The 22,607-nt window shown below is 47.3% G+C and overlaps 1 protein-coding gene across 1 annotated transcript in view; it reads left to right on the top strand.

Moving 5' to 3' along the window:
• Positions 1–22,607, top strand: part of RNF17 (ring finger protein 17) — a 223,743-nt gene that overhangs the window by 86,372 nt on the left and 114,764 nt on the right. Inside the window, exons 18-21 of the mRNA XM_026653404.1 lie at positions 6,815–7,002; positions 7,984–8,119; positions 9,693–9,846; positions 10,747–10,862. Coding sequence (XP_026509189.1) covers positions 6,815–7,002; positions 7,984–8,119; positions 9,693–9,846; positions 10,747–10,862 — 594 coding nt within the window. The remainder of the gene's footprint in view (positions 1–6,814; positions 7,003–7,983; positions 8,120–9,692; positions 9,847–10,746; positions 10,863–22,607) is intronic.

A 22,607-nucleotide genomic window follows, 5' to 3' on the forward strand; every position in this document is an offset into this window, starting at 1 on the left:
TGTGCTCATTGAGTTAGGAACATTGCACAAGTGAGGCTATGTGGTTAGAGATGTTGAAATAATATGTATGTACATTTTTAGAGATATAACTGTAAACAACCTTAAATGGCAGACATTTCAGCTCATATTACACTGAGAAAATAAGTGGTAACAATTAACTTGCAAGTCTAAATTATTGAAATGACCTCCTCTGCTTGCCTAAATCTTCAAACTAGAAACACACAGGCTTGGAACAGTGAAGGGAAAACCACTGATTTTGCTCATTCCAACAATTAAATAAATAAATATGATATGGCAGAAAGACCTGTCACCATAAACAAACTATGAATTTTTTTAATGGTTTATAGTTGGATCATTTCAAAGCCTGGTGGTCTGATCTTGCTGATATTATTTGTGACTTGCAGTCAGTGTGAGATCCGTTGCTTTAATAATGGCTTAATCAAAAAAGAAACAGTCTCTGGCTCTTTCTGTGTCCTCGGCACCGACCGCACTGCAGCTGAGTACATACGAGACACTGGGATCCTCCGGTACCGTGTGTACTGACAGAGCCAATCACCTTAAGCAGGCAGGCTCAGAGTCGAGAGGCAAACAGAAGTCTGCCTCCTCCGCCATGGTACCAATGGAGCCATCTAAATACCCGGCACTGAAGCACTCTATGCAGATTGTGGCGCCACCTTCTGCTCCCATATCACAAAGCACTCGGATGTCAGCACCAATGCCTGTAATTACAACAGCACCATTGGGTCAGCCACCTCGGCATCAGAATCATTAGTTACCATGCCAATTCCTCCATCACAAAGACTGACTTGTCTCATCAATACAAGCCTCTCCATTTTTTGGTACGATGTTGCTTCGATACACATGGTACCATGCCAACCCACCTCACTTCTGGCCTCTCCATTTTCCAGTCAGGATGAAGATGAGGAGGAAGAAGGCGCTTATTCATGGCACCACTCCTTTCCAATTCAAATGAGCACAGCATTAGGTCCATCTGTTCAGCCCAAATATCACCACACAGCTGACACCCAGGCATGGTATGGGCACCAATGAATGCTACCACATATGCTATTCCCCTTGCAATGGCCCTACTAGGACCCCTGCGGAGCATACAGGAGACACTAACCTAGGCCCCTGAGCACCTGTAGAGAAGAGACTAAACTTCCCCACCGCCCTCAGTGGCTGTACCATCAGAGCCCCTTGAGGAAACTTTTGAAGAACAGGAAGAGGCTCTGGAACAGGAAACTACACTAGCAATAAAGGTTTCCTTCTCTTCCTCAGACGAGGCCATAATTCCTCCACCACCCACAGATGACTTCAGACGTTTCCAGGAGCTCTTCAAAACAATGGCTGAATCACTAGAGAGCCCCTTAGAGGAGATTCCAGAGTCCAAACATTAGCTTCATCAAAGATTGGGCATCCAGTGAACGAAGCACTTATGGAACTGGCTAAAAACATAAGGCAGACTACGGCAATAATACTGCCCACTTGGAAGAGAGCAGATAAAAAATATTACATCCCCTCAAAGGGGATGGATTTTTTTATTTTATCACCCTGAACCGAATTCCTAAGTAGTTGAAGCAGTCAATCAATGAGGCAGACAACACCAATACAGATCCACTCCATATGATAGAGTGGAAATGGTTAGATCTCTTTAGCCACAGGGCCTACTCATGAGCCAGTCTTCAATTCCGGATTGTCAGTTCCGCTGCACTGATGATGAAATATGACCCCACAAATTATTTCAAACTGACCTACTTTATTGACCACATATCAGAGGACAAAGGAGACCAATATAAAGCTATCATCGCAGAGGGCCATCTAATAGCCAAAACTGCTTTACAGGCATCTTTAGATGTGGCAGATATGGCGGCATGTTCCATGGCTACTGCCATAGTTCTGTGCTGGGCTTCATGGCTTCAGCTGTCCAGTTTCCCAAGGGTGGTACAATCCACCATAGAGGATCTCCCCTTTGACGGTCAGAAGTTGTTTGCCGCAAAGACTGACGAGTCCCTTCACACACCTTGAAGGACTCTTGGGTGACCTTTTGTTCCCTTGGCTATACATGCCTGCACCAAGAAAAAAATGGGAAATACTGTTCCACCCAGCCTACGAGATTTGTCTCATTTGCCCAACAACGGGGCAATATGATATACAAAGGCACAGACAGAGACATCCAAGGTGTCAACCACCTCTGACTCAATCATTGGCATCCCAACAACCCTCTGCAAAACAAAAATTTTGAGGGTTTGGTCGAGGGCCCAAGAGACCTCCCCATTCCTCAATGCTGACACCATCACTGACCATCCCGTTTTGGACACTGTTTGATGCCACCTACCCGGCATGGCAATTCATCACCACGGACAAATGGGTTCCAGATATTATCAACACGGTTTATTTGATACCGTTCACCTCCATCCTCATCCCTTTTCAGGGACCCTTCTCAAGAACAACGTCTATGGCAAGAAGTAAACCACCTACTATATTTGGGTGCCGTGGAACCAGTATCATCACAATACAGAGGGAAAGGGTGTTCTTCTGTGTTAAGAAGTAATGCGAATAAAAACGGAGGTTGGAGACCTATTCTAGACCTCAGGAAACTCGACAGATTCATAAGGGTCCAATGGTTCAGGATGGCCACATTAGCAACAATAATATAATCACTGGAACGGGGGCAGGTTCTTGGCCCTCGACCTCTAAGATGCCCATTTTCACATAACCATACATCCTGCTCACAGGAAGTTCCTCAGCTTTACTCTGGGAACAAAACATTATCCAGTTTTGTTTCTTTCAGTCTTTTGACAGCACCACGAGTGTTTTCCAAAATTCTTGTGGTAGTGGCGGCACACCTCCGCAAGCAGGGGGTGATAATATTTCCCTATCTGGGTGATTGTCTACTACTCTCACCCGGGAAGATGCCCTACTCATGGGATAATCTCCCTATTTTCATGGCTGCAGTACAAATAAACATACAAAAATCCACACTGACCCATGCAGAAACTGGACTTCATCGGGGCCCATCTCGACGCTCTGGAGGCCAAAGCATCACTACTACCGACCAGATTCATCACTTTGGTCAGTCTGATCTCAACAGTACTGAACAGCCCACACATATCGGCACGGACCTGCTTCCAACTATTAGGCCATATGGTGGTAACCACATTTGTGGTTCAACACGCAAGGCTTCACATGCACTGCATTCAGCGTTGGCTAAGAACCGTTTACATTTCACACAGACACAGCCTGACCAAGTGTCTTACCATGTCACTCAAAGTCAAAGACTGCACTGTGGACTCAACCCCACAACATGTATGTGGGAGTCCCTTTCACACAGACTCCACCTTCGATGATACTCACCACAGAAGCCTCCTTGATAGACTGGGGGGGTTCACTTACAGCAACATACAATTCAGGGCAGATAGTCCCCTTCAGGACATTGTTGTATATAAACCTAGAACTATGTACAGTTTGCAACGCATGTTTGCACTTCCTGCCCTTGATCAGGATCAAGTCCAGAAGGGTAATAATGGATAACATTGCCTGTGTGTTTTATATAAACTGACACTCTTTATGAATCGAAGCCATGAAACTACGGTGTATCCAGCACAATGTCAACATATCAGTCTCATATCTCCCAGGATGTCAAAACACTACAATAGATACATCTGTCAGGACCATGAGTGGGAGTTGAGCATCACAGTCCTACAGAACATATTCAAACACTAGGGTCACCCATCCATAGACCTCTTTGTGACCTCCCAGAATTACAAATGCCTGCAATTCTCTCAGAGATCGGAACCCAATCCCTGCTCTTGAGCAGATGTCTCCTCAGATGGGACGCTCCTGTGCTATACACATTTCCCCCTATCCCCATGCTGTCAAGTTTAATACACAAAATAAGAACCGACAAGGCCAAAGTCATCTTGATAGCTCTCACGTGGCCCAGACAAACTTGGTAGTCTTAGCTGTTGAGGAGGCAGTATGTACACTATGCGTTCTTTTACTTCTGCAGAACCTTCTATCACAGGATGCTGGACAGATTTACCACCTGAACCTGAAGCAGCTTCATCTGAACCATTCATGGTTCCATCATGATGAACTGACCTGCTCGGAAGAAGTGAAGGACATCTACACATAACACACCTCTACCCCGATATAACGCAACCCGATCTAACACGAATTCGGATATAACGTGGTAAAGCAGTGCTCCGGGCGGGGCGGGGCTGCGCATTCCGGTGGATCAAAGCAAGTTCGATATAACGTGGTTTCACCTATAACGCGGTAAGATTTTTTGGCTCCCAAGGACAGTGTTATATCGAGGTAGAGGTGTACCTGCATAAATGGAAGAGATTCAACATATGCTGTCTAAACAAACAAGCCAGGGTCCTTACCACCCCCTTACCAATGATATTAAAATACATACAGTATAGGAACTAAAGAAATCTGGCCTATTGCTTAGCTCAGTCAGAGTACACTTTGTGGCAATTACCGTTTTTCACCACAAGGTGGATGGGATATCCATATTTGCGTGTCCTATCACCAAATGCTTTCTTAAGGGTTTCAGAAACGTCTACCCTGAAATACATGTACCCTACCCCACCTTGGGACTTGAACTTGGTACTATGCTACCTTACTGGGGCCTCATTCGAACTATTAGCAACATGCCCTCTCACACATCTGTCAAAAGTAGCTATCTTAGTTGCTGTTATGTCTGCCCACCAAGTAGGAGAGCTAGCGGTCCTCATGGCACACCCACCATATACCATCTTTTTCAAGGACAAGGTCACCCTAAGACCTCATCCAAAATTTTTACCCAAAATACCAGCTTCTTTCCACTTGAATCAACCAATATATCTCTCCTCGTTTTTTCCTTCTGCTTAAACCTCACAGGAGCACACAAGACTTGGCACTACACACGCTAGATGTCAGACACGCACTAGCGTTCTATCTTGACAGAACTAAGCCTTTCAGAAAGTCATCAAGGCTTTTTATTTCGACTTCTGAACAATCTAAAGGTTCAGCAATTTCCAAATACAGGTTATCTAAATGGATTTCTGGGTGCATCCACTTTTACTACAGCAGAAGGGTATACAACCCCAGCGGGGATCCAAACCCACTCCCCAAGATCCTTATCAACTTCAGTAGCCTTTCTAAACAACATACCGATCACAGACATATGTAATGTAGCCACGTAGGTGTCCACACGTGTTTACAGAACAATACGTGATTTACCAGACCGCAAGATCGGACGCTTTGTTAGGACTTACTGTGTTATCATCACTTACTCATGCAACTCCAAAGCTCCTTCCACATCCACTGAGGGGCACTGGTCGACAGTCATCTGAAGTGGAGCACCCACAGGCGCGTTCCTTGAAGGAGAAGAGAAGGTTACTCACTCCATGCAGTAACTGAAGTTCTTCTAGATGGGTGTCCCTGTGAGTGCTCCACTACTCACCCTCCTCCCCTATACTTCAGAGTTCAGTCTACTGACTCTGCAGTAGAGAAGAAACCGAGGGGGGTCTGGTTATGCGGCTCTAGATAGGTGCCAACAATGGCATGAGATGGGGAGAGCTGTGCGAACCAGACAAGCACTGCTGAAATTGCCCCTGCGCCTTTGATTGGAGACACATTCATTTGAAGTGTAGCGCCCACAGGGACACCCATCTCGAAGAACCTCAGTTACTGCACAGGGTGAGTAACTTTCTCTTTTTCTTACAGGACGTCGCTGCTTTCTATCAGTTTCTTCTAAGATGGATACATTTGTATGGTATACTTTAGAGACTCACTGTGTTGAGCTGGGAGCAAAATCTTTGAGCAAGTGAAATAAATGGATTATGGGCAAACACTTATCACGCTGCTGGTGCTATTTATATGCACACTAAAAATTTGACTTACTATCTAATGTTTTTGCTTATTGGGATAGCCTCACAATATACACTATTTTTGTGAGGCTTCCATGAGTACAACACATGTAAGACTCACAAATATTATTCTTGTTCCTACAACTATATATACTCTTCCATTTATTAATAAAAATTGCTTATTTATAGTGTTTTAAATTCTATTGAATGGTTCTACTCTGTTAAAAAAAAGTAAGTGTTTGTAATAACAGTACTAAGAGACTTTGGAAACAGATTGGAGGGATAGCTCAGTAGTTTGAGCATTGGCCTACTAAACCCAGGGTTGTGAGTTCAATCCTTGAGGGGGCCACTTAGGGATCTGGGGCAAAATCTGTCTGGGGATTGGTCCTGCTTTGAGCAGGGGCTTGGACTAGATGACCTCCTGAGGTCCCTTCCAACCCTGATATTCTATTATTTGGAGGCTTGAGGTCAAATTAAAAAGCATAGTTTGACCAAACTATGACAACTGGGTACCAAACAGTTTGCAAGTAAATTCCAAAGAAGGAGAAGAATAAGTTTATGGTGGTTCAAGAGGGGAAAATGATATTTAATTAACTGAAATTAAGAAAGTGAGAATTTTAATTTGAATATCGGGAATATCAAATGGTGAAATCTTAGGATGGGGAGTAATCTACAAAAGGAAGTGATGAAAAGACCGTTGCTGAAGCCATTTAAAACTAGTCCTGAAAAGAAACACTAGAAAATATACCATAGAGAGCAATTCTGCACTGCCAAGGTTATGGATTCGAAGGTCTAGTGGGTCTTTTCAATGTTTAAGTACTGTGTGTGACATCCTGGCTCCATTGATGTCACTGGGAGTTTTGCCACTAACTTCAGTGGAGTTGGGATTTCATTCTGAGTGTGATGGTTTTTGTTTTTATGATCCTTAAGAACACTTTTTCCCCCCACCCAAACAGAATGAAGGTTGGAGGGAAGAAGTTAAGACAAAATTTTTGAGAATGGTAAATAACAAAGCTGTTATAATGGAAGTATTCAGAGAAGAGGATGGTGTGCTCATTGTAGATCTGAAGAAACCTCCAGTTAATAAAATGAGTGACATGCCAGTATCTCTTAAGGATGCTTTAGTTTTTACAGAGTTAGCAAGGTATGTGTCATCTTAAAAGGACTTTAAGTATTTATATTTTTTAAAAACACACAAAATTAAAGGAATCTAGTTTACATTCTATAAATTGTACCCTTGCTACTGGTGCTAGCATGGTTTGTTTCTGCAGTTGTAAATAGCTTCCAAATTTTTTTCACCTAGGAATGATTGCATTCACATATGTGGTGTCATACCCATTTTGATGGCACAAAACCTCATTTGGATAACTGGGTTCTAATTGCAACACAAAGAGGCACAGCAGAGTTGTCAGACTTGTACCTTAAGAAAAATTATTTCTAAGCTTTCAAATTATATTTTTGTTTATAACACAAATTGACAGAACAAACAGCTAAAATACATCACTGTGAGTTTGACTACCTTGAAGTTTTTCTGATTTTGTTTTTCTTTGTGAATGTTTAGTGGTCATTAAAATAAGGATTTTTTTTTTTTTTTTTAAGAAAAAGGGATATGAGAGGGGAAGATAAATGGAAGATGCCTTATCCACTATTCTCGCAAATACTTTGCTGCAGTAATAATTACCTCTTAATGAACAAGGGAAAGGAAACATTTAAAGGAACAATTTTTTATTCTAAGTAGTAAAGGCAAGCCTTTAGCTTCTAACCTAATTAAATAATGTAAACACACACTGTTGCCTAAAAACAATGAGTAAAAGAGAGTTTGGAAAGCTTTAAAGGAGCAGCAATCATATATACTCCACGGTATGTCTCACTTTTGGGGTAACTCACTGTTATTTGAAAAGAGGAAATTGTCTGAACAGCACTACAAACAGCAAAGTTCAAGAGCAGTTCATACGAGGCAGTACTGTAACAGCTAACAATCCATGAAATTACTAGCCAATCCAGATAATTACTAAGTTTTTTAATAAAAGGTCCATTAGGCCTTTCATAGAAAATTTCACACGAAAATGCCGTTCATCCACAACTGGCTTTGACAGAATTGATTCACAACCATTATTCTCATTAGGTTTCGATCACAGCTTCCTAGTCAACCGGAAAATATGGCATTGCAATATTGTCCACCCACATTGCCACAAGAAATGACAGAAGTCTCCATTGTCGTTTGTCACATCAATAGTCCTAGTGATTTTTACCTTCAGTTGGTAAGTATTTAGAAATATTGTATATTTAATTAAAATATTGATTAAAATTTCTGGGCTTTAAATAACCAAAAAATAAAACATTAAGCCGCCGAACAAGATATTAGACTTCTAATAATCAGTTGCTACCCTCTCCCCCTGAAAAAATAAAGTTCTAGTCCGTTTTCTTATCCCCACCTATAATATAGAAACTTTCTAGGTATATGTACAGTGTCTAGCACAATGGGATTCTGAGCCTAAATAATATTATAATAAAGGGGGAAATGAGGAGATATTCATTGTGGCACCATACCAAGTTCATAAACAGCTCATCTTGCTAGCCAGGGTGTCTCTTTGATGGATCAGGGAGCAATGGAGTCACCCCTTCTCTCCTTCCCTCCCACCCAAGTGGGAGATAGGGGGATCTCAAGCAGGAGCTGCTGGGGCAATGCTGTACGTGCTTCTCTTGGCTCGCTCTCTTCTCCTCCCCCTCCTCCATGGCCTGTATATGTGTGCATGGGAGAGTGGGGAGGTGTTGTCGCTTTCTCATTCCCTCTCTTCCTCACAGCATGGGGAAGGAGGTTGGATATTTCACATTATCTGGGTACTAGAGCCTATTCCACACACTCCTGCTGCCACTGGACAGCAGGGTTCATGAAGAGCTGACTGGTTGGCTCTTGCCTACTTGAGGGGGGTGCTTCTGTTTGCTGCTGGCGAGTAGCCATTTTGGTCTCTGTTCCAGTCCCACATTTCCCAACCCTTGTCCAAAGAGCTAGATCTCTTACAATCGAAGAAACTAAGCTGATCACCAAATTTTGTTTGAGGTCTGGAAGGGATTTTTCCTTTATGGCAAAATTGGCTAACTGCTGTTTGGGGTTTTTCACCTTTCATCTGGCATCTTGGAGGTCTGGTCTTAGGGTTTAAATTACATTTGTCGCAACTTTGGTGAGTTCCATGCAGTTGGTGGGTTTAAAAAGGGTCCAATGTGAGGTCCGTAACCCAGTGGGCTCAAGAGCACAACTTTGCATAGTAAGGGGGTATAATGGCGCGGTGCGTGGCTCCCTTCATCTTTCCTACCCCCTGCATGGAGGAGAACAATTTGGAACTCTGGCTTCCAGCCAGAATCCTTGGGTGGTCCTGAGGATGTAGAGGGGGCATTAACCTCATACTCGTAGGTTTGTAGAGCCCAGGGCCATTGGTTCCTAGATTAAATCCTCACTGTAACGTTCCTGCTGAGTAGCTCAGGTAGATCTCTATTGGTTAATTGTTTTAATAAAGTTTTGGTCTCTATTTAACCATTCTATGGTATGTCTGTCTGTTTCTGTCTACATCAATTACGTTCATCACACAAAGTGTGGTATTAGAGAATAGCCTACAAAATCTCCTTTGATAGTAGATTTAAACAGTGTAGTATTCAAAAACTTGAACATTGGTTAGTACACTTACACTTTTTGTGACAGTCATTGCTTTTTGTGGCCTTTGAGTTCAAACTCTTTTTTGGAATTGCATGCCACAAGTCCCAAAACATTCTGAATGTCTGTGGCTTATTCTGATTTGTAAGTTACTGTAGTATTAGGTTTTTGTTTCATTATTTTAGATAGAAAGTCTGGACTTTTTAGATCTCCTGAAGAAAATTGAGGAAGTATATAAAAATGATGATGGAGAAAATCTGGGAATTCTTTGTCCTGTTCAAGGCCAAACCTGTGTAGCGAAGTTTGAAGATGGAGTTTGGTACAGAGCAAAAGTTACTGGTAAGTGTGTTAGTTACTGATTATCTAATTGTGGTGTTCAGTCAGATAATTGGAAGTGGCATTTGGTCGGAACTTGAATAATAAGTAATAGTCATTTTTATTGCTGCAAAAGTTAGTAATAAAGACCAATACTAATAGTCAACTTTATAACCTTATAAACTACATTTGATATTATTTTCTTTTGTTTTGCTAATTTGCTATTAATAATTTGTTTTACATATTATAAGGTATTATAGATGGAACAAAAACATGTATATGCATTTACAGTAGAATTTCAATAACAAACATAATCATAATTGTCATTGTATACAGAGCCCAATCTTCTTCAGTGCCCAGTCTCTGGGTGTAGCAGATATAGAAGAGCCACAAAAAAACTGTGGTTGCAGTGCTCTGATACTGGGAGCAGGTGGTGGCCAGTTTGTCCCACTGTCATTGTTTGAGGCTGATCTGAATTACATCTCAGCTACTATTTATTTATTTGTATTACCATAGCACCTAGGAGATCTAGTCATGAACCAGGACCCCATTGTGCTCGGCACTGATATGATCCCCAAAGGGCCATCTGCTAGCTAGGAATTATCTAAGCAGTGTTTTTCATCCACATGCCTGGCCTACCCCGTACATAAGAAATATGAGAGGCTGGTATTAGGACCAACTATTAACACTTTACCCAGTGATTTTCCTTGATTTGAGGGAATTTTGGCTGGCTGTTAAAGGCTGTAGCAGCTTTGCCGATTTGGGATCTAAACTGTTTCAGAATGTGGTACTTTATGCATACACAGTGTATGCGTACATCTGTCTTTGAAATTCTGGCCATTGATGTTTAGTATATACTTGATGATAGTTACAAGTGTTAACGACTTCTGATTTGTTTACCTGATATTGTAATGTTTTCTGAAGGACTGCCAGGGCATCAAGAAGTTGAAGTTAAATACGTTGACTTTGGCAACACTGCCAAAATAACTCTTAAAGACATGCGTAAAATTAAAGATGAGTTTTTGAGCCTTCCAGAAAAGGTAAGTTTTTATTATTATTATTATTATTTGCATGAATTGAAAAGCTTAAAATTTAGTAGAATCTCAACGATTTCCTTTGTTATGATATTAATGTAAGTAAAGACCAAATTATTGAAGTCAGAAAACTTTGGGGTTTTTTTTTTTTATTTAAATGCACTATAATGTAGCATTTAAAAATACTTTGGATACAAGTGAGATGAAAAGTTTGCACTTACATTTGTTTTTTATGTCACTAGCCTTAAAATTAATTCAGATGTTATTTTAATATCAAAGTCAATTTTCAAAGACCCTCACTTGTTCTACAGCAACACTCAGCTCAATTTTGTTTGCTTTCACTAGTTTCAGAAAATTATCCCGTATCTGCTAAAGCACTCTTTAAATATATGTCCTGAATTTTGGTGGAGGAAAATGTTTTTAAGGGTTTTTATGCTCTCTGATGTTTATAAGGGTCTTTTCAGCAAGGGAGAAATCGACAATGCAGGGGAACAGCAAAACTGACAATACACAAAGTGTTATCAAATACATAATGTGAAAAAAACTGGAAGAAGACAGGGAAATGTTCTAACTTTTAATTATAGTAATTTTGGGTGTTAGTTGTGAGTGAAATCACAGAAATGTGATTTTTTTTTTTTCATGTTTGTGTCTCTTAAGCCATTATAGGGTGCACAGGTAACAACTCCTATTGTTAAGCTTGCCCAACACTTTGTGTTACAACCAACTGAAAACAGGGTCCTATACCTTTGCCAAACTTTTAGGCAAAACTTTTTGGGAGATGTTTCAGCTAAAATGATTTGTTTCTGAGAATGAGGTTGGGGGGAAATGTTTTGCTAGTGACAAAATATTCGTATGTCCCTTTTGTTGAGACGCTCTAGTGCCTCCAAGCTTTGGAACGGGGGTGAGGGGGGCAAAGTGTTAGCATGCCTTTTACATCTGTGATAGTTCGCCCAAATCTGGCTTAGTTGTAAGACTCTCTGAAAAATTTCAGGGCACTTATTCTCAATAGAGACTTGATAGAGTTTGGCAGCTAAGTTCTCTGATGCAAAAGGCTGCAGAGTAAAAGGGGAAAAAAGGTTCTATAATCACTAGAGCAGATTCTCCCACCAAATCTGGAATTGAACTCATTCTTCTTCTTCGAGTCATTGCTCCTGTGTATTCCACAGTAGGTGTGCATGCTCGCCATGTGCACTGGTGCCGGAAGATTTTCTCTTAGCAGTACCTGTACTGGGGAAGCACCGCGTCAACCCCTGGAGTGGGGCCTGTATATCGTGCTATAAGGGGAGCCACAGGCTCCCCCCACCCTCAGTTCCTTCTTGCCGCCAGTGAAGGTAGTCGGAACTTTGTGCTCCAGCTCTGCTGCCGCCCTTCTTCTCAACCTTAATGGTACCGTTTGTGGATTGTCCTTCAGTTAGAGTGGCTTCAAATCGTGCAACTCCTGTCGCCGTTCTATGCCCAGGAGCGATCCTCATGCTGAGTGTCTTCGCTGCCTGGGTGAGAGTCACATTAGCGACCATTGCAAGATATGCAGGTCGTTCAAGCCAAGGACCAAGAAGGAGAGAGACTTTAGACTTCGAGCTCTCCTGATGGAGTCGGTGCTGACCCCAACGCCGGTACGCAGATCGGACTCGGTGCTGGCCGCCGCGTCATCAGTACGTAGCGAGGCCCCTTCGACCAATCGGCGCCACTCTCCCTCCAAAAAGCAAGGGAAGGGCCCGGCCTCGCAACGACGCCACAATAAGGATAAGGGGGAAGCTGGTCCCGTGCTGGGCAGCCCTCGATCCCCCCCAGGCTCAAGAGCTCCGACTCACATGGAGCGGAGCAGCCCGGTACTGTTGGCCCAGCCATCCCCACCGGTACGGATGCCGTCCATGCTGGAGGCGGTGCAGGCTGCGAAGGACATTGCGAGCTCGGGATAGGCAGAGACAAACAGGTACGGGCCGTAGGCCGCGAGGCAAGCCTCCTTTAGGTGCCCACCAGACCTCTCCGGGCAGCTGCAGTTCCCTCTCCGAGGATCGCTCCCTGCACCGCTCGGCGCACAGCGGCTGCTCTTCTGACAGCTCCCAGTCACCCTCTACGCCGGCCAGACCGTCCAGGCCGCCGTCGAGATGGGAGTCGCGAGAACTCTCTGTGCCGCCTGCCAGCGGGCGTAGGCACCGAGAGAGGCACCGGGAACACTCACCTGCGAGGCATGGGTACTGGAGCCGCTCTCGATGGGACAGATGTCGGCGTTCCCATTCCAGCTCCCACTCATCTGGACATCACGCCAGAGGCTCCCCTCGGGGCACCTCGGTGTCAGGGCACCGGGCTTCACGTCGCCGTCACGGGTACCGAAGCAGTTCGTCATGTGGGTACCGCTCATCGACGTTGAGATCCCGGTCCCGAGGGAGACGACGTCACAGACGCCACTCCTACCGCTCCCGAGGCACTGAGCGTTCTTCGGCGACCTCGGCCTCGGCACCCGTCTACCCATCCTTGGTACGCGCCGTTCCACCGGGACACACATTGCCATCGCGCGCTCAGCCGAGCCAATGGCAGGGAACCCCGTGGCAAGGGCAGTGGTGCCAGTGGGCACCGTGGCCATCGGTGCCAGCCCAAACGGAGGTCCATTCGGTCGCCGGCGCATCCCAGGTTCCATCTGCCTCCTCCGGCCGCCCACGGGACAAGTCGGCGGGGCATGAGTCGGCAGACCCGTGCCAGGACTCTGACCTCGGCCTTGACGTCCTGGCACCGACCGAGGCACCCGGCTCCGTGCGGGCCCTCTCTCCAGCACCGGACAACACCATAGCGGCGCCTCCGCCATCGGTCCCGCAGGAGGACTTTAAGGCTCACCAGGACCTGCTAAAGCGGGTGGCATCCAACCTCCAGCTGCAGGCCGAGGAGATGGAGGGTCCGTCTGATTCCCTGTTTAACATCCTGTCCCCCTCGGCACCGGGCCGCATGGCCCCACCTCTGCACCAAGGTATTGCCAACATTTCGAACTCGCTGTGACAAACTCCCGCCTCCTTGGCCCCAATCTCAAAAAAGGCCGAGAGGAAATACTGTGTGCCGGCGAAGGACCATGAATATCTCTATTCTCACCCGGCACCCAACTCGCTCGCAGTGGAATCGATAAACCACAGAAAGCATCAGGGCCAGCCCACGCCCACCCCCAAAAACAAAGACTCCAGGAGACTGGACTCCTTTGGCAGAAGATTTTATTCGTCGGCTAGTTTCCAGCTTTGGGTAGCCAACCACCAGGCCTTACTGAGCAGGTACAACTTCAACCTGTGGGAGTCTCTGCCTAAATTTGAGCTCCTCCTCCTGGACCGGGACAGGAAGGACTTCAAGGCTCTGGTGGAAGAGGGGTCGGCGGTGGCTAAAGCGGCCTTGCAAGTGGCGTCTGATGCTGCTGACACGGCGGCCTGCTCGATGGCTTCCACTGTCACCATGCGCAGGGCGTCATGGCTCCTGTTGTCTGGGCTGTTGACGGAGGCCCAATCTCTGATGCAGGACCTCACGTTCAATGGCAAGGCACTCTTTGCGTACCAGACGGATGTCAGGCTGCATGGGATGAAAGATTCCCGCACCACCTTGCAGACCTTGGGCCTCTACGTCCCTCCAGCTAAGGACAAGGCCAAATCGCTTCCGGCAGCTCAACCTGCGAGGAGCAGATATGAGCCTCTGTACAAAAGACCCAGAGACCAGAAGCGTTTGTGTTCTGCAACCGATTGTCTGCCTTCCTTGGGGCTTGGTCCCGCATAACTTTGGACCAGTGGGTCCTCAGTACCATTTCCAAGGGCTACGTGTTGCAGTTCAACTCACCCTCGCCAAATCACCCGCCCTCCATGATGGCCCCGGGGGATCCGGACCACGTCCGCCTCCTGCGACAGGAGGTGGATCGGCTGCTTCACCTGGGGGCGGTGGAAAGGGTACCGGTTCAGTTCCAGGGCAAAGGTTTCTACTCCTGATACTTCCTGATCCCGAAGGTGAAAGAGTGTCTCAGGCCTATTCTGGATCTGCGTGACCGTAACAGGTTCCTAACCCGTTCCAAGTTCCGCATGGTGTCCCTGGCCTCTATTATCCCCTCCCTGGACCCGGGGGACTGGTACGCGGCCCTGGATCTTCAGGATGGGTACTTTCACGTCCATATTTTTGAGGAGCACAGACGCTTCCTCCGATTCATGGTAGGGATGGACCACTACCAATTTGCGGTCCTCTCCTTTGGCCTATCTACGGCTCCCAGAGTCTTCACGAAATCTAAGTCCGTGGTGGCGGCCTACCTCAGGTGGGAGGGGGTACAAATCTTCCCTTACCTGGATAATTGGCTCCTCAAGGGGGAGTCTCGTTTTGAAGTGGAGTCCCACATGGAGCTGCTCCTCTCGACGTGCGCCGATCTAGGCCTGGTCGTGAACGAGACCAAATCCACATTAGTGCCCGTTCAGCACATAGAGTTCATTGGGGCCCTGCTGGACTCCTCCAGGGCCACAGCCTCTCTTCCCCTGGACAGGTTTGAGACCCTAAGGGGTCTCATCGCCTCGGTCACAACCTTCCCAGTGACTAAGGCGAGGGCGTGTCTTTGGATTCTGGGACACATGGTGGCGTGCACTTATGTGGTCTGCCATGCCAGACTCTGTATGAGGACCCTCCAGATATGGCTGGCCTTCCAGTTCTCCCAAGCGCGGGGACGGTCTGGACAAGGTTCTCACAGTTCCGTCCCCTATACTGGGTTCCTTCCTATGGTGGTCCTCCCCAAGCAATATGCTGCAAGGGGCTCCCTTCAGGGATGCCAACCCGTCCATAGATCTGATGTCCGATGCTTCGGACCTCGGCTGGGGAGCCCACACGGGGGACGTGCAAACCCAGGGAACGTGGTCGACCCCGGACTTGCCCCTTCACATAAATGTCAAGGAGCTCAGGGCGGTACGATTGGCGTGCGTGGCTTTCCTCACACACCTTTGTGGCAAGGTGGTCAGAGTCCTCATGGACCACACTGCCGCCATGTTCTATATCAACAGGCAAGGTGGGACTCGCTCCCTAGCCCTCTGATGGGAAGCCCTGAACCTGTGGGAGTTCTGTATAGCCCACGATATCTCCCTGAGGGCGGCTCACCTCCTGGGTGTCCGCAATACGCAAGTGGACTGCCTCAGCAGGGTCTTCTCCCCCCAGTACGAGTGGTCGCTCCACTCAGAGGTTGTTTACCGGCTCTTCCAAGAGTGGGGAGCTCCCCAGATCGACCTGTTTGCAACCCGTCAGAACCGGCATTGCCCCCGGTTCTGCTCCAGGGGAGGGGTGGGGGAATGCGCGATCTCCGATGCATTCCTCCTGAGCTGGTCGGGACAGCTCCTCTATGCCATTTCCCCGTTCCCTCTCATCACCAAGGTTCTTCAGAAGGTGAAAGTGGACAAATGGAAAGTCATTCTCATAGCCCCGGCGTGGGCCCGCCAGTACTGGTACGGGCCCCTCCTACGCCTCTTAGCGGCCCCCCTGAGGGCGCTGCTGCTCCGCCCGGAGCTCCTCTCCCAGGATGGGGGGCACCTCCTTCATCCCAATCTGGCCATGCTCCACCTAACAGCGTGGCTGCTCCGTGGCTGAATGAGGAGGAGAATAGGTGTTCGGAGCAGGTAAGGCGAGTCCTCCTGGAAAGCAGGAAGCCGTCCACGCGTCAGACGTACGTGGCAAAGTGGTCCAGGTTCACCAGGTGGGCGAGTGAGCGGGGTGTGTCCCCCTCCGCTGCACCTCTCCAGTTCATCCTGGACTACCTCTTATCCTTTAGGGCCCAGGGACTGGCACCTGCCTCGGTCAGGGTGCACCTGGCGGCCATATCGGCCTTTCACCCGATATGGCCACTTGGTCTTCTCCCACTCGATGACTTCCCGTTTCCTGAAGGGCCTTGACCATTCGTTCCCATACGCTAGGCCCCCCCGTGCTGCAATGAGACCTCAACCTGGTCTTGTCCCGTCTCATGGGGTCCCCCTTTGAACCGCTGACCACGTGTTCCTGGTCGCACCTCTTGTGGAAAGTGGCCTTCCTTGTGGCGATCACGTCGACCCGACGTGTCTCAGAGCTCAGGGCCTTAACCTCAGAACCCCCCTATACTGTTTTTCATAGGGATAAAGTCCAGCTCTGCCCACACCCGACGTTCCTCCCGAAGGTGGTCTCCGCCTTCCATATGGAGCAGAGCATCTTCCTCCCCGTGCTCTGTCCTAAGCCCCACTCCTCCAACCAGGAATGCCACCTCCACATGCTTGATGTGCGTAGGGCGTTGGCTTTTTATCTGGATTGGACTAAGCCGTTCCGGAAATCCTCTCAACTCTTTATTGCCTCGGCCGAGCGGGCAAAGGGGCAGCCTATCTCCACCCAGTGTCTTTCCCGCTGGATCACCTCGTGCATATGCACGTGCTATGATCTGGCAGGGGTTCCCCCACCACCAATTGTCAGGGCACACTCTACAAGCGCTCAGGCCTCATCAGCTGCCTACGTCGCCCATGTCCCCATCCAGGACATTTGTAGGGTGGCCACTTGGGCCTCAGTTCACACATTTACTTCGCATTACGCGATCATCTCCCAGTCTAGGGATGACGCCGGGTTCGGCAGGGCGGTACTTCATCCCGAACCTTCGTGAACTCCTACCCACCTCCAGCACATATTGCTTGGAATCACCTACTGTGGAATACACAGGAGCAATCACTCGAAGAAGAAAGGACAGTTACCTGTTCCGTAACTGGCATTCTTCGAGATGTGTTGCTCCTGTCTATTTCACACCCTGCCCTCTTTCCCCTCTGTCGGAGCTGTCCGGCAAGAAGGAACCAAGGGTGGGAGGAGCCCGTGGCTCCCCTTATAGCGTGATATACAGGCGCCACTCCAGGGGTCGCCGCGGTGCTCCCCCAGTACGGGTACTGCTAAGGGAAAAACTTCCGGCACTGGTGCACGTGGCGAGCACGCACACCTACTGTGGAATAGACAGGAGCAACACATCTCGAAGAATGCCAGTTATGGAACAGGTAACTGTCCTTTCCTGAGTCTCCGCATTCCTCTGCTATCTAGAAATAGCTGTGAAACCCACTGGCAAACTGTCTCTCTCTCCATCCCCCTCAAGTGGCAGGTCCGTGCAGAAGATAACAGCCTTCTACTGCTATCTGCTACTCCACTCGTTCAAATGATCGAGAATTGTGGGATAAAACCATAAATTACATACAAAAAACAAAAGAACAGAAGGTTGCCAAGGCAATCATTCAAAAATTAGGAAATGCCAGAATTAAGGTTGCTAATACAACCTTAAATTGGCTCATTTGTGTGTGTGTGTGTGCATTGATACAATCTTTAATTATGTGATCACATATTTCTCCTAAGCCCCTCCCCTCTCAGCACCTAAGTCCAGACTGGAGGGACTTCATGTCACTACTTTCCAGGAGTCTGAGTATTTCTGTAGTGCTTAATTACAACAAATTTTCCTTTATTTACTTTTATTGAAGTTGATTATTTTTATAAGAAGTGTCTGGTAATCGTGATTACCATGGAATCCTCAATGACTTTATCTTTTCTTAGTTATAACTATTATCATAGGTTTATTACGGGGGTTATATCCTTTCCCTGTAGGAGATCCATTGTGGGAGGCAATGAAAGCTTGTTTATATACATATAAAACTTCTAGATTCATCCTCAAAAGGTCAGAAGACCATTTTCATTACAGTTTGAATTCATTTTCAAGAACAAATATTAATATCTTTATTTTTCTCCCTAGACCATTTAATGACTGTTAAGTCAGTCATTTCTTGCTATTAAAATCACTGTAAAAGGGAATTGCCTCTGGCAAGAATTATCATAATTTAATCAGCCTGAGTCATGATCTTCTTCTAACAATGTTATCCTGTTTAGTTTTATGTTTACTTATTCATTGAACTTAAAGAACAGTAAGAGCTTTGGTTACATCTTGCAGTGTTGATGATTATGAGGTATAGTCTTGGATCAGTCTGAAAAATTGCAGAGAATTTAATTTTGTAGTTTATAAGAAAAGATGTGTATGTTCTTCTGACCTTTTGAGGCTGTTTCATCTAAAAGAAACTGAACAAACTCATGTAGCTTACACCCATAGAAGTTTTATATGTATATAAACAAGCTTTCATTGCCTCTCACAATGTATTTCCTAGACTAAACCTATGATAATAGTAATAACTAAAAAAAGATAAAGCCATTGAGGATCCCAAGGTAATCACGATCACCAGGCACTTAATAGGGAAATAATAGACTTCATTGAAGTACATAAAAAGAAAAATCTCTTGTAATAAAGTGTTGCAGAAATACTCAAGACTCCCGGAAAGTAGTAGTTAGATATGCATATTACCCTGTAGATGAGAATTTAGGTAAGGAAAAAGTGCTTAGGAAATCAGCTTTTGACTCTGAGGCACAATTTGGTCCTGGATCCTCCTTTTGCAACCCTTTTATCTAATAGATTTCTTTGTTCTCCATGCCAGCTCAGCAGGGTGGGGGCTTGTTGCAATATTTGAGGTCTAGGGAGCCTACCCCAATTGTGAACTTAATTGCTGTAAAGTGGCTGAAAGTTCATTAAAATGTTACAATAACCTATAACCATAACTATTGATAGAAAAAGGTACAAATGAAAGACAGACTTGGTTAGTACATACAAAAAGGGCTACTGATATAACTAAAGGACTGTGAAGGTTGTTTGTAAACAAGAGGAGAATGGAATTGGAAATTAATGGAACAAAATTGGTGTGTTAGAAATTAGGCTGACAAAAAAATGAGGTGATGAGCTATTTTGCACATTGCTGCCTTTGGGGCCCTTAAAAAGAGAGACTTTGGGGATCAAAATGGTGGAATTGACTCCTGGAGGATTCCCTCAGGAAAGGCCAATAGCCTCTGCTTCACTGCAGAGACTCCGTTCTTCATTGGTGATCCTCAGTCATCGTGACACTTAGATCTCAATGCATCAGTGGGGAAACCTGACCATTACTGCTGGACCAGTGGGGACCTCAGAGTGATACTTATGAGATCCTGCTCTGTCTTCCCTTTCCTCACTATCTTTCATCTATCCTCTCTTTGCTTTTGACTTGATCCGGAGACCAACTATTCCAGCATGACAAGATGAGACTGGCCAGCCTAGCCAGATATGCCCAGGACTGGTGAGAGAGTGGGAATCTGCCCAGATTAGCCACGTGATGTCCCAGACCAGAGAAGTGAGTGGGGGTCCAGAGCAACAGCTGTCATGGCCAACCTGCCAGCCCTGGATGTCTGTCCATGACTGACTGACTTGCATCCTAAGAATGTGTTTAAAAAAAAAAAAACAACCCAAACCTGTTCTTCAAGTGCTTGCTCATGTCCATTCCATTGTAGGTGTGTGTGTTCGTCACATGCACCGGTGCTGGAAGTTTATCCGTAGGGGACCGTCTCTGGCACCCTCTAGAGTGGCGTGCATATGCTGCAGTCTAAGGCGCGCCACTGGCTCCCCCCTCCCTCAGTTCCTTCTTACCGCCAGTGACAGTGCTGGAACTGCTCCTTGCCTCAGCAAGCGTTACGTTACCCAGTGGTTTTCTTCTGCATAGTGTGTAAATAGTTGCTTAAGTGGTTCTTTTGTGTTTTAGTAGTAGTAGTAGTTAACTTAGTCCCCTATTGGGACTTTGCCCAGGGCCAGGGCATGCCCCGTTCCCCGGGCTTTAAGCCGTGTGAGCGCTGTCCAAAGCCCATGCTGATTAGCGACCCGCATCAAAACTGCTTGAAGTGTCTGGGTGAAGCCCACATCAGTGACAAGTGTCGACTCTGCAAGAGCTTCAAGCCAAGAACCAAAAAGGAGTGGGACATAAGGTTGAGAGTGCTCCTTGTGGAGTTGGCCCTTGGGCTAGTCTCCGAGCCGCCAAAGTCATCGAGTGCATTGGTGCGAAGTGCGCCTTCGGCACCAAGTTCCTGACGCCAGTCCCAGTACTGGTGAAGAGGCCTAAAAAGCACCAGGACAGAGGGCACTCCCCAGCTCCACGTGGGGTGAGGGCGAAGGCTGCGGAGGAGCACAGACCCTGAGGGACGGGCATCCCCAGCCAGACCTCCAATGGACCCACAGCCCACTCCATCTAGTGGAAAAGGTCTTCAGCTCTTTGAAGCTCTATACACCTTGGAGGCCTTCCAGGCAGCCAAAGACATTGTCTTTGCGGGTGCCACCAACACCTTGCTCCAGCATGGTTGTCTCTAAGGGTTAGCCAGCACTGGGACCTGCACCGCGGTCCCCGTCAGTGCGGCATTGGTTCCTAGCACAATTGGTGATCAACGTCAAAGCGTTGCTCCCTGGGGACGCGCTTCTGACCTGCGCAGAGTGACCGGAGATCCCGGCATCATTCGTGGGAGGACTCACGGTATCAGTTCCCCATGGGATGGCACCGCTCGCCCAAGAGCCGGCATGGGACTGAGGCACACCAGTCTCCAGACAGAAGACATCACTCCCCAGGGCACAGGTCCCCAGTGGAGCCAGAACGTGGCAGATCCCTGGCATCGAGGGGGACATCGCCGCATCTGCGGTACCAATCGACTTCGTCTAGGTGTCGCTCGTTGCCATCATGTTCCTAATCGCCAGACCATCGGTACTGCTCGAGGAGCTCTAGGCGTCGATTGCCAAATACCCACCGTTGATCCGCCAAGCTCCGAGCAGCCGTCGTCGAGACTCTGAGACCCGGTACCGGTCCTCCTGTAGTGAGTGGCATGGAAGGCAACAGGAGGAGGACTCTGAAGCCTCATCAGCACCACGGTGGTCCCTGAGGTGTCGCTCACCCTCTTCAGACGAAGAGGAAGAGGCCTCAGGCCCTTTGAGACAGTTGCTCTCAGCCAAGCACGGAGGAGCTGCTCTGGTATTTCCAGCCGGTGCTTGGCCCCAGGGCCAGTGGTCTCCACCATGGCAGTTCTGGAACCCATAGGGGTTCCGCAGACACTCGTCCAGTGTTCTGTGTCAGGCGGTTCAGTCAGGAAATCGGTGACCATCTCCCACCCTCCCCCAGCATCGGACGTGGGGTCAGAGCGCGGTGCCCAGGAGCCTTCTACTGGGGAGGAGACTAATCCAGAGGTGGAAGTTGCACCCACCCTTCCCCCCGCCTCATCATCGTCCTTGCCCGATGAGGCAATGGCAGGACTATCCTAGTCGATGTCTCTGGACGAAGCTATGGCACACCAGGAGCTGTTTAAGAGGGTGGTAGCCAGCCTGGGCTTACAGGTGGAGGAGTTAGCGGAACCCTCCAATGGCCTGTTCGACATCCTGGCCATGGTAGCTCTGTCCAGGGTGGCTCTTCCTGTACATGAGGGGATGGTAAAGCTGATCAAAGCCCTCTGGCAAACCCCTTCCTCCCTCCTGCCCATTTCCAAGCAGGCAGAGAGGAAGTACTATGTCCCTGCTACGAGACCTGAATATTTGTACACTCACCCTGCCCCAAACTCCCTCATGGTATCTGCGGTCAACGAGAGAGAGAGACAGGGACAACCCGGCCCTACTCCCAAGAATAAAGATGGCAAGAGGCTTGACTTGTTTGGGAGGAAGGTTTATTCATCTGCCAGCCTCCAGGTCAGAGTGGCTAATCACCAGGCCCTCCTGGGCAGATATGATTTTAATGTTTGGCAGTCTATCACCAAGTTCGCATACGTGCTACCCGAGGAGTCCAAGATGGAGTTCCTGGCTATCCTTGAGAAGAGGAAAATGGTGGCAAGGGCCTTCCTCCAGACCGCATCAGATGCATCAGACTCACCCACGAAGTCCATGGCCACGGTGGTGGTGATGAAGCG

The sequence above is a fragment of the Terrapene carolina genome, unplaced genomic scaffold (assembly GCF_002925995.2).
Source record: "Terrapene carolina triunguis isolate 2854851 unplaced genomic scaffold, T_m_triunguis-2.0 Scaffold138, whole genome shotgun sequence".
Classification (NCBI taxonomy): domain Eukaryota; kingdom Metazoa; phylum Chordata; order Testudines; family Emydidae; genus Terrapene; species Terrapene triunguis.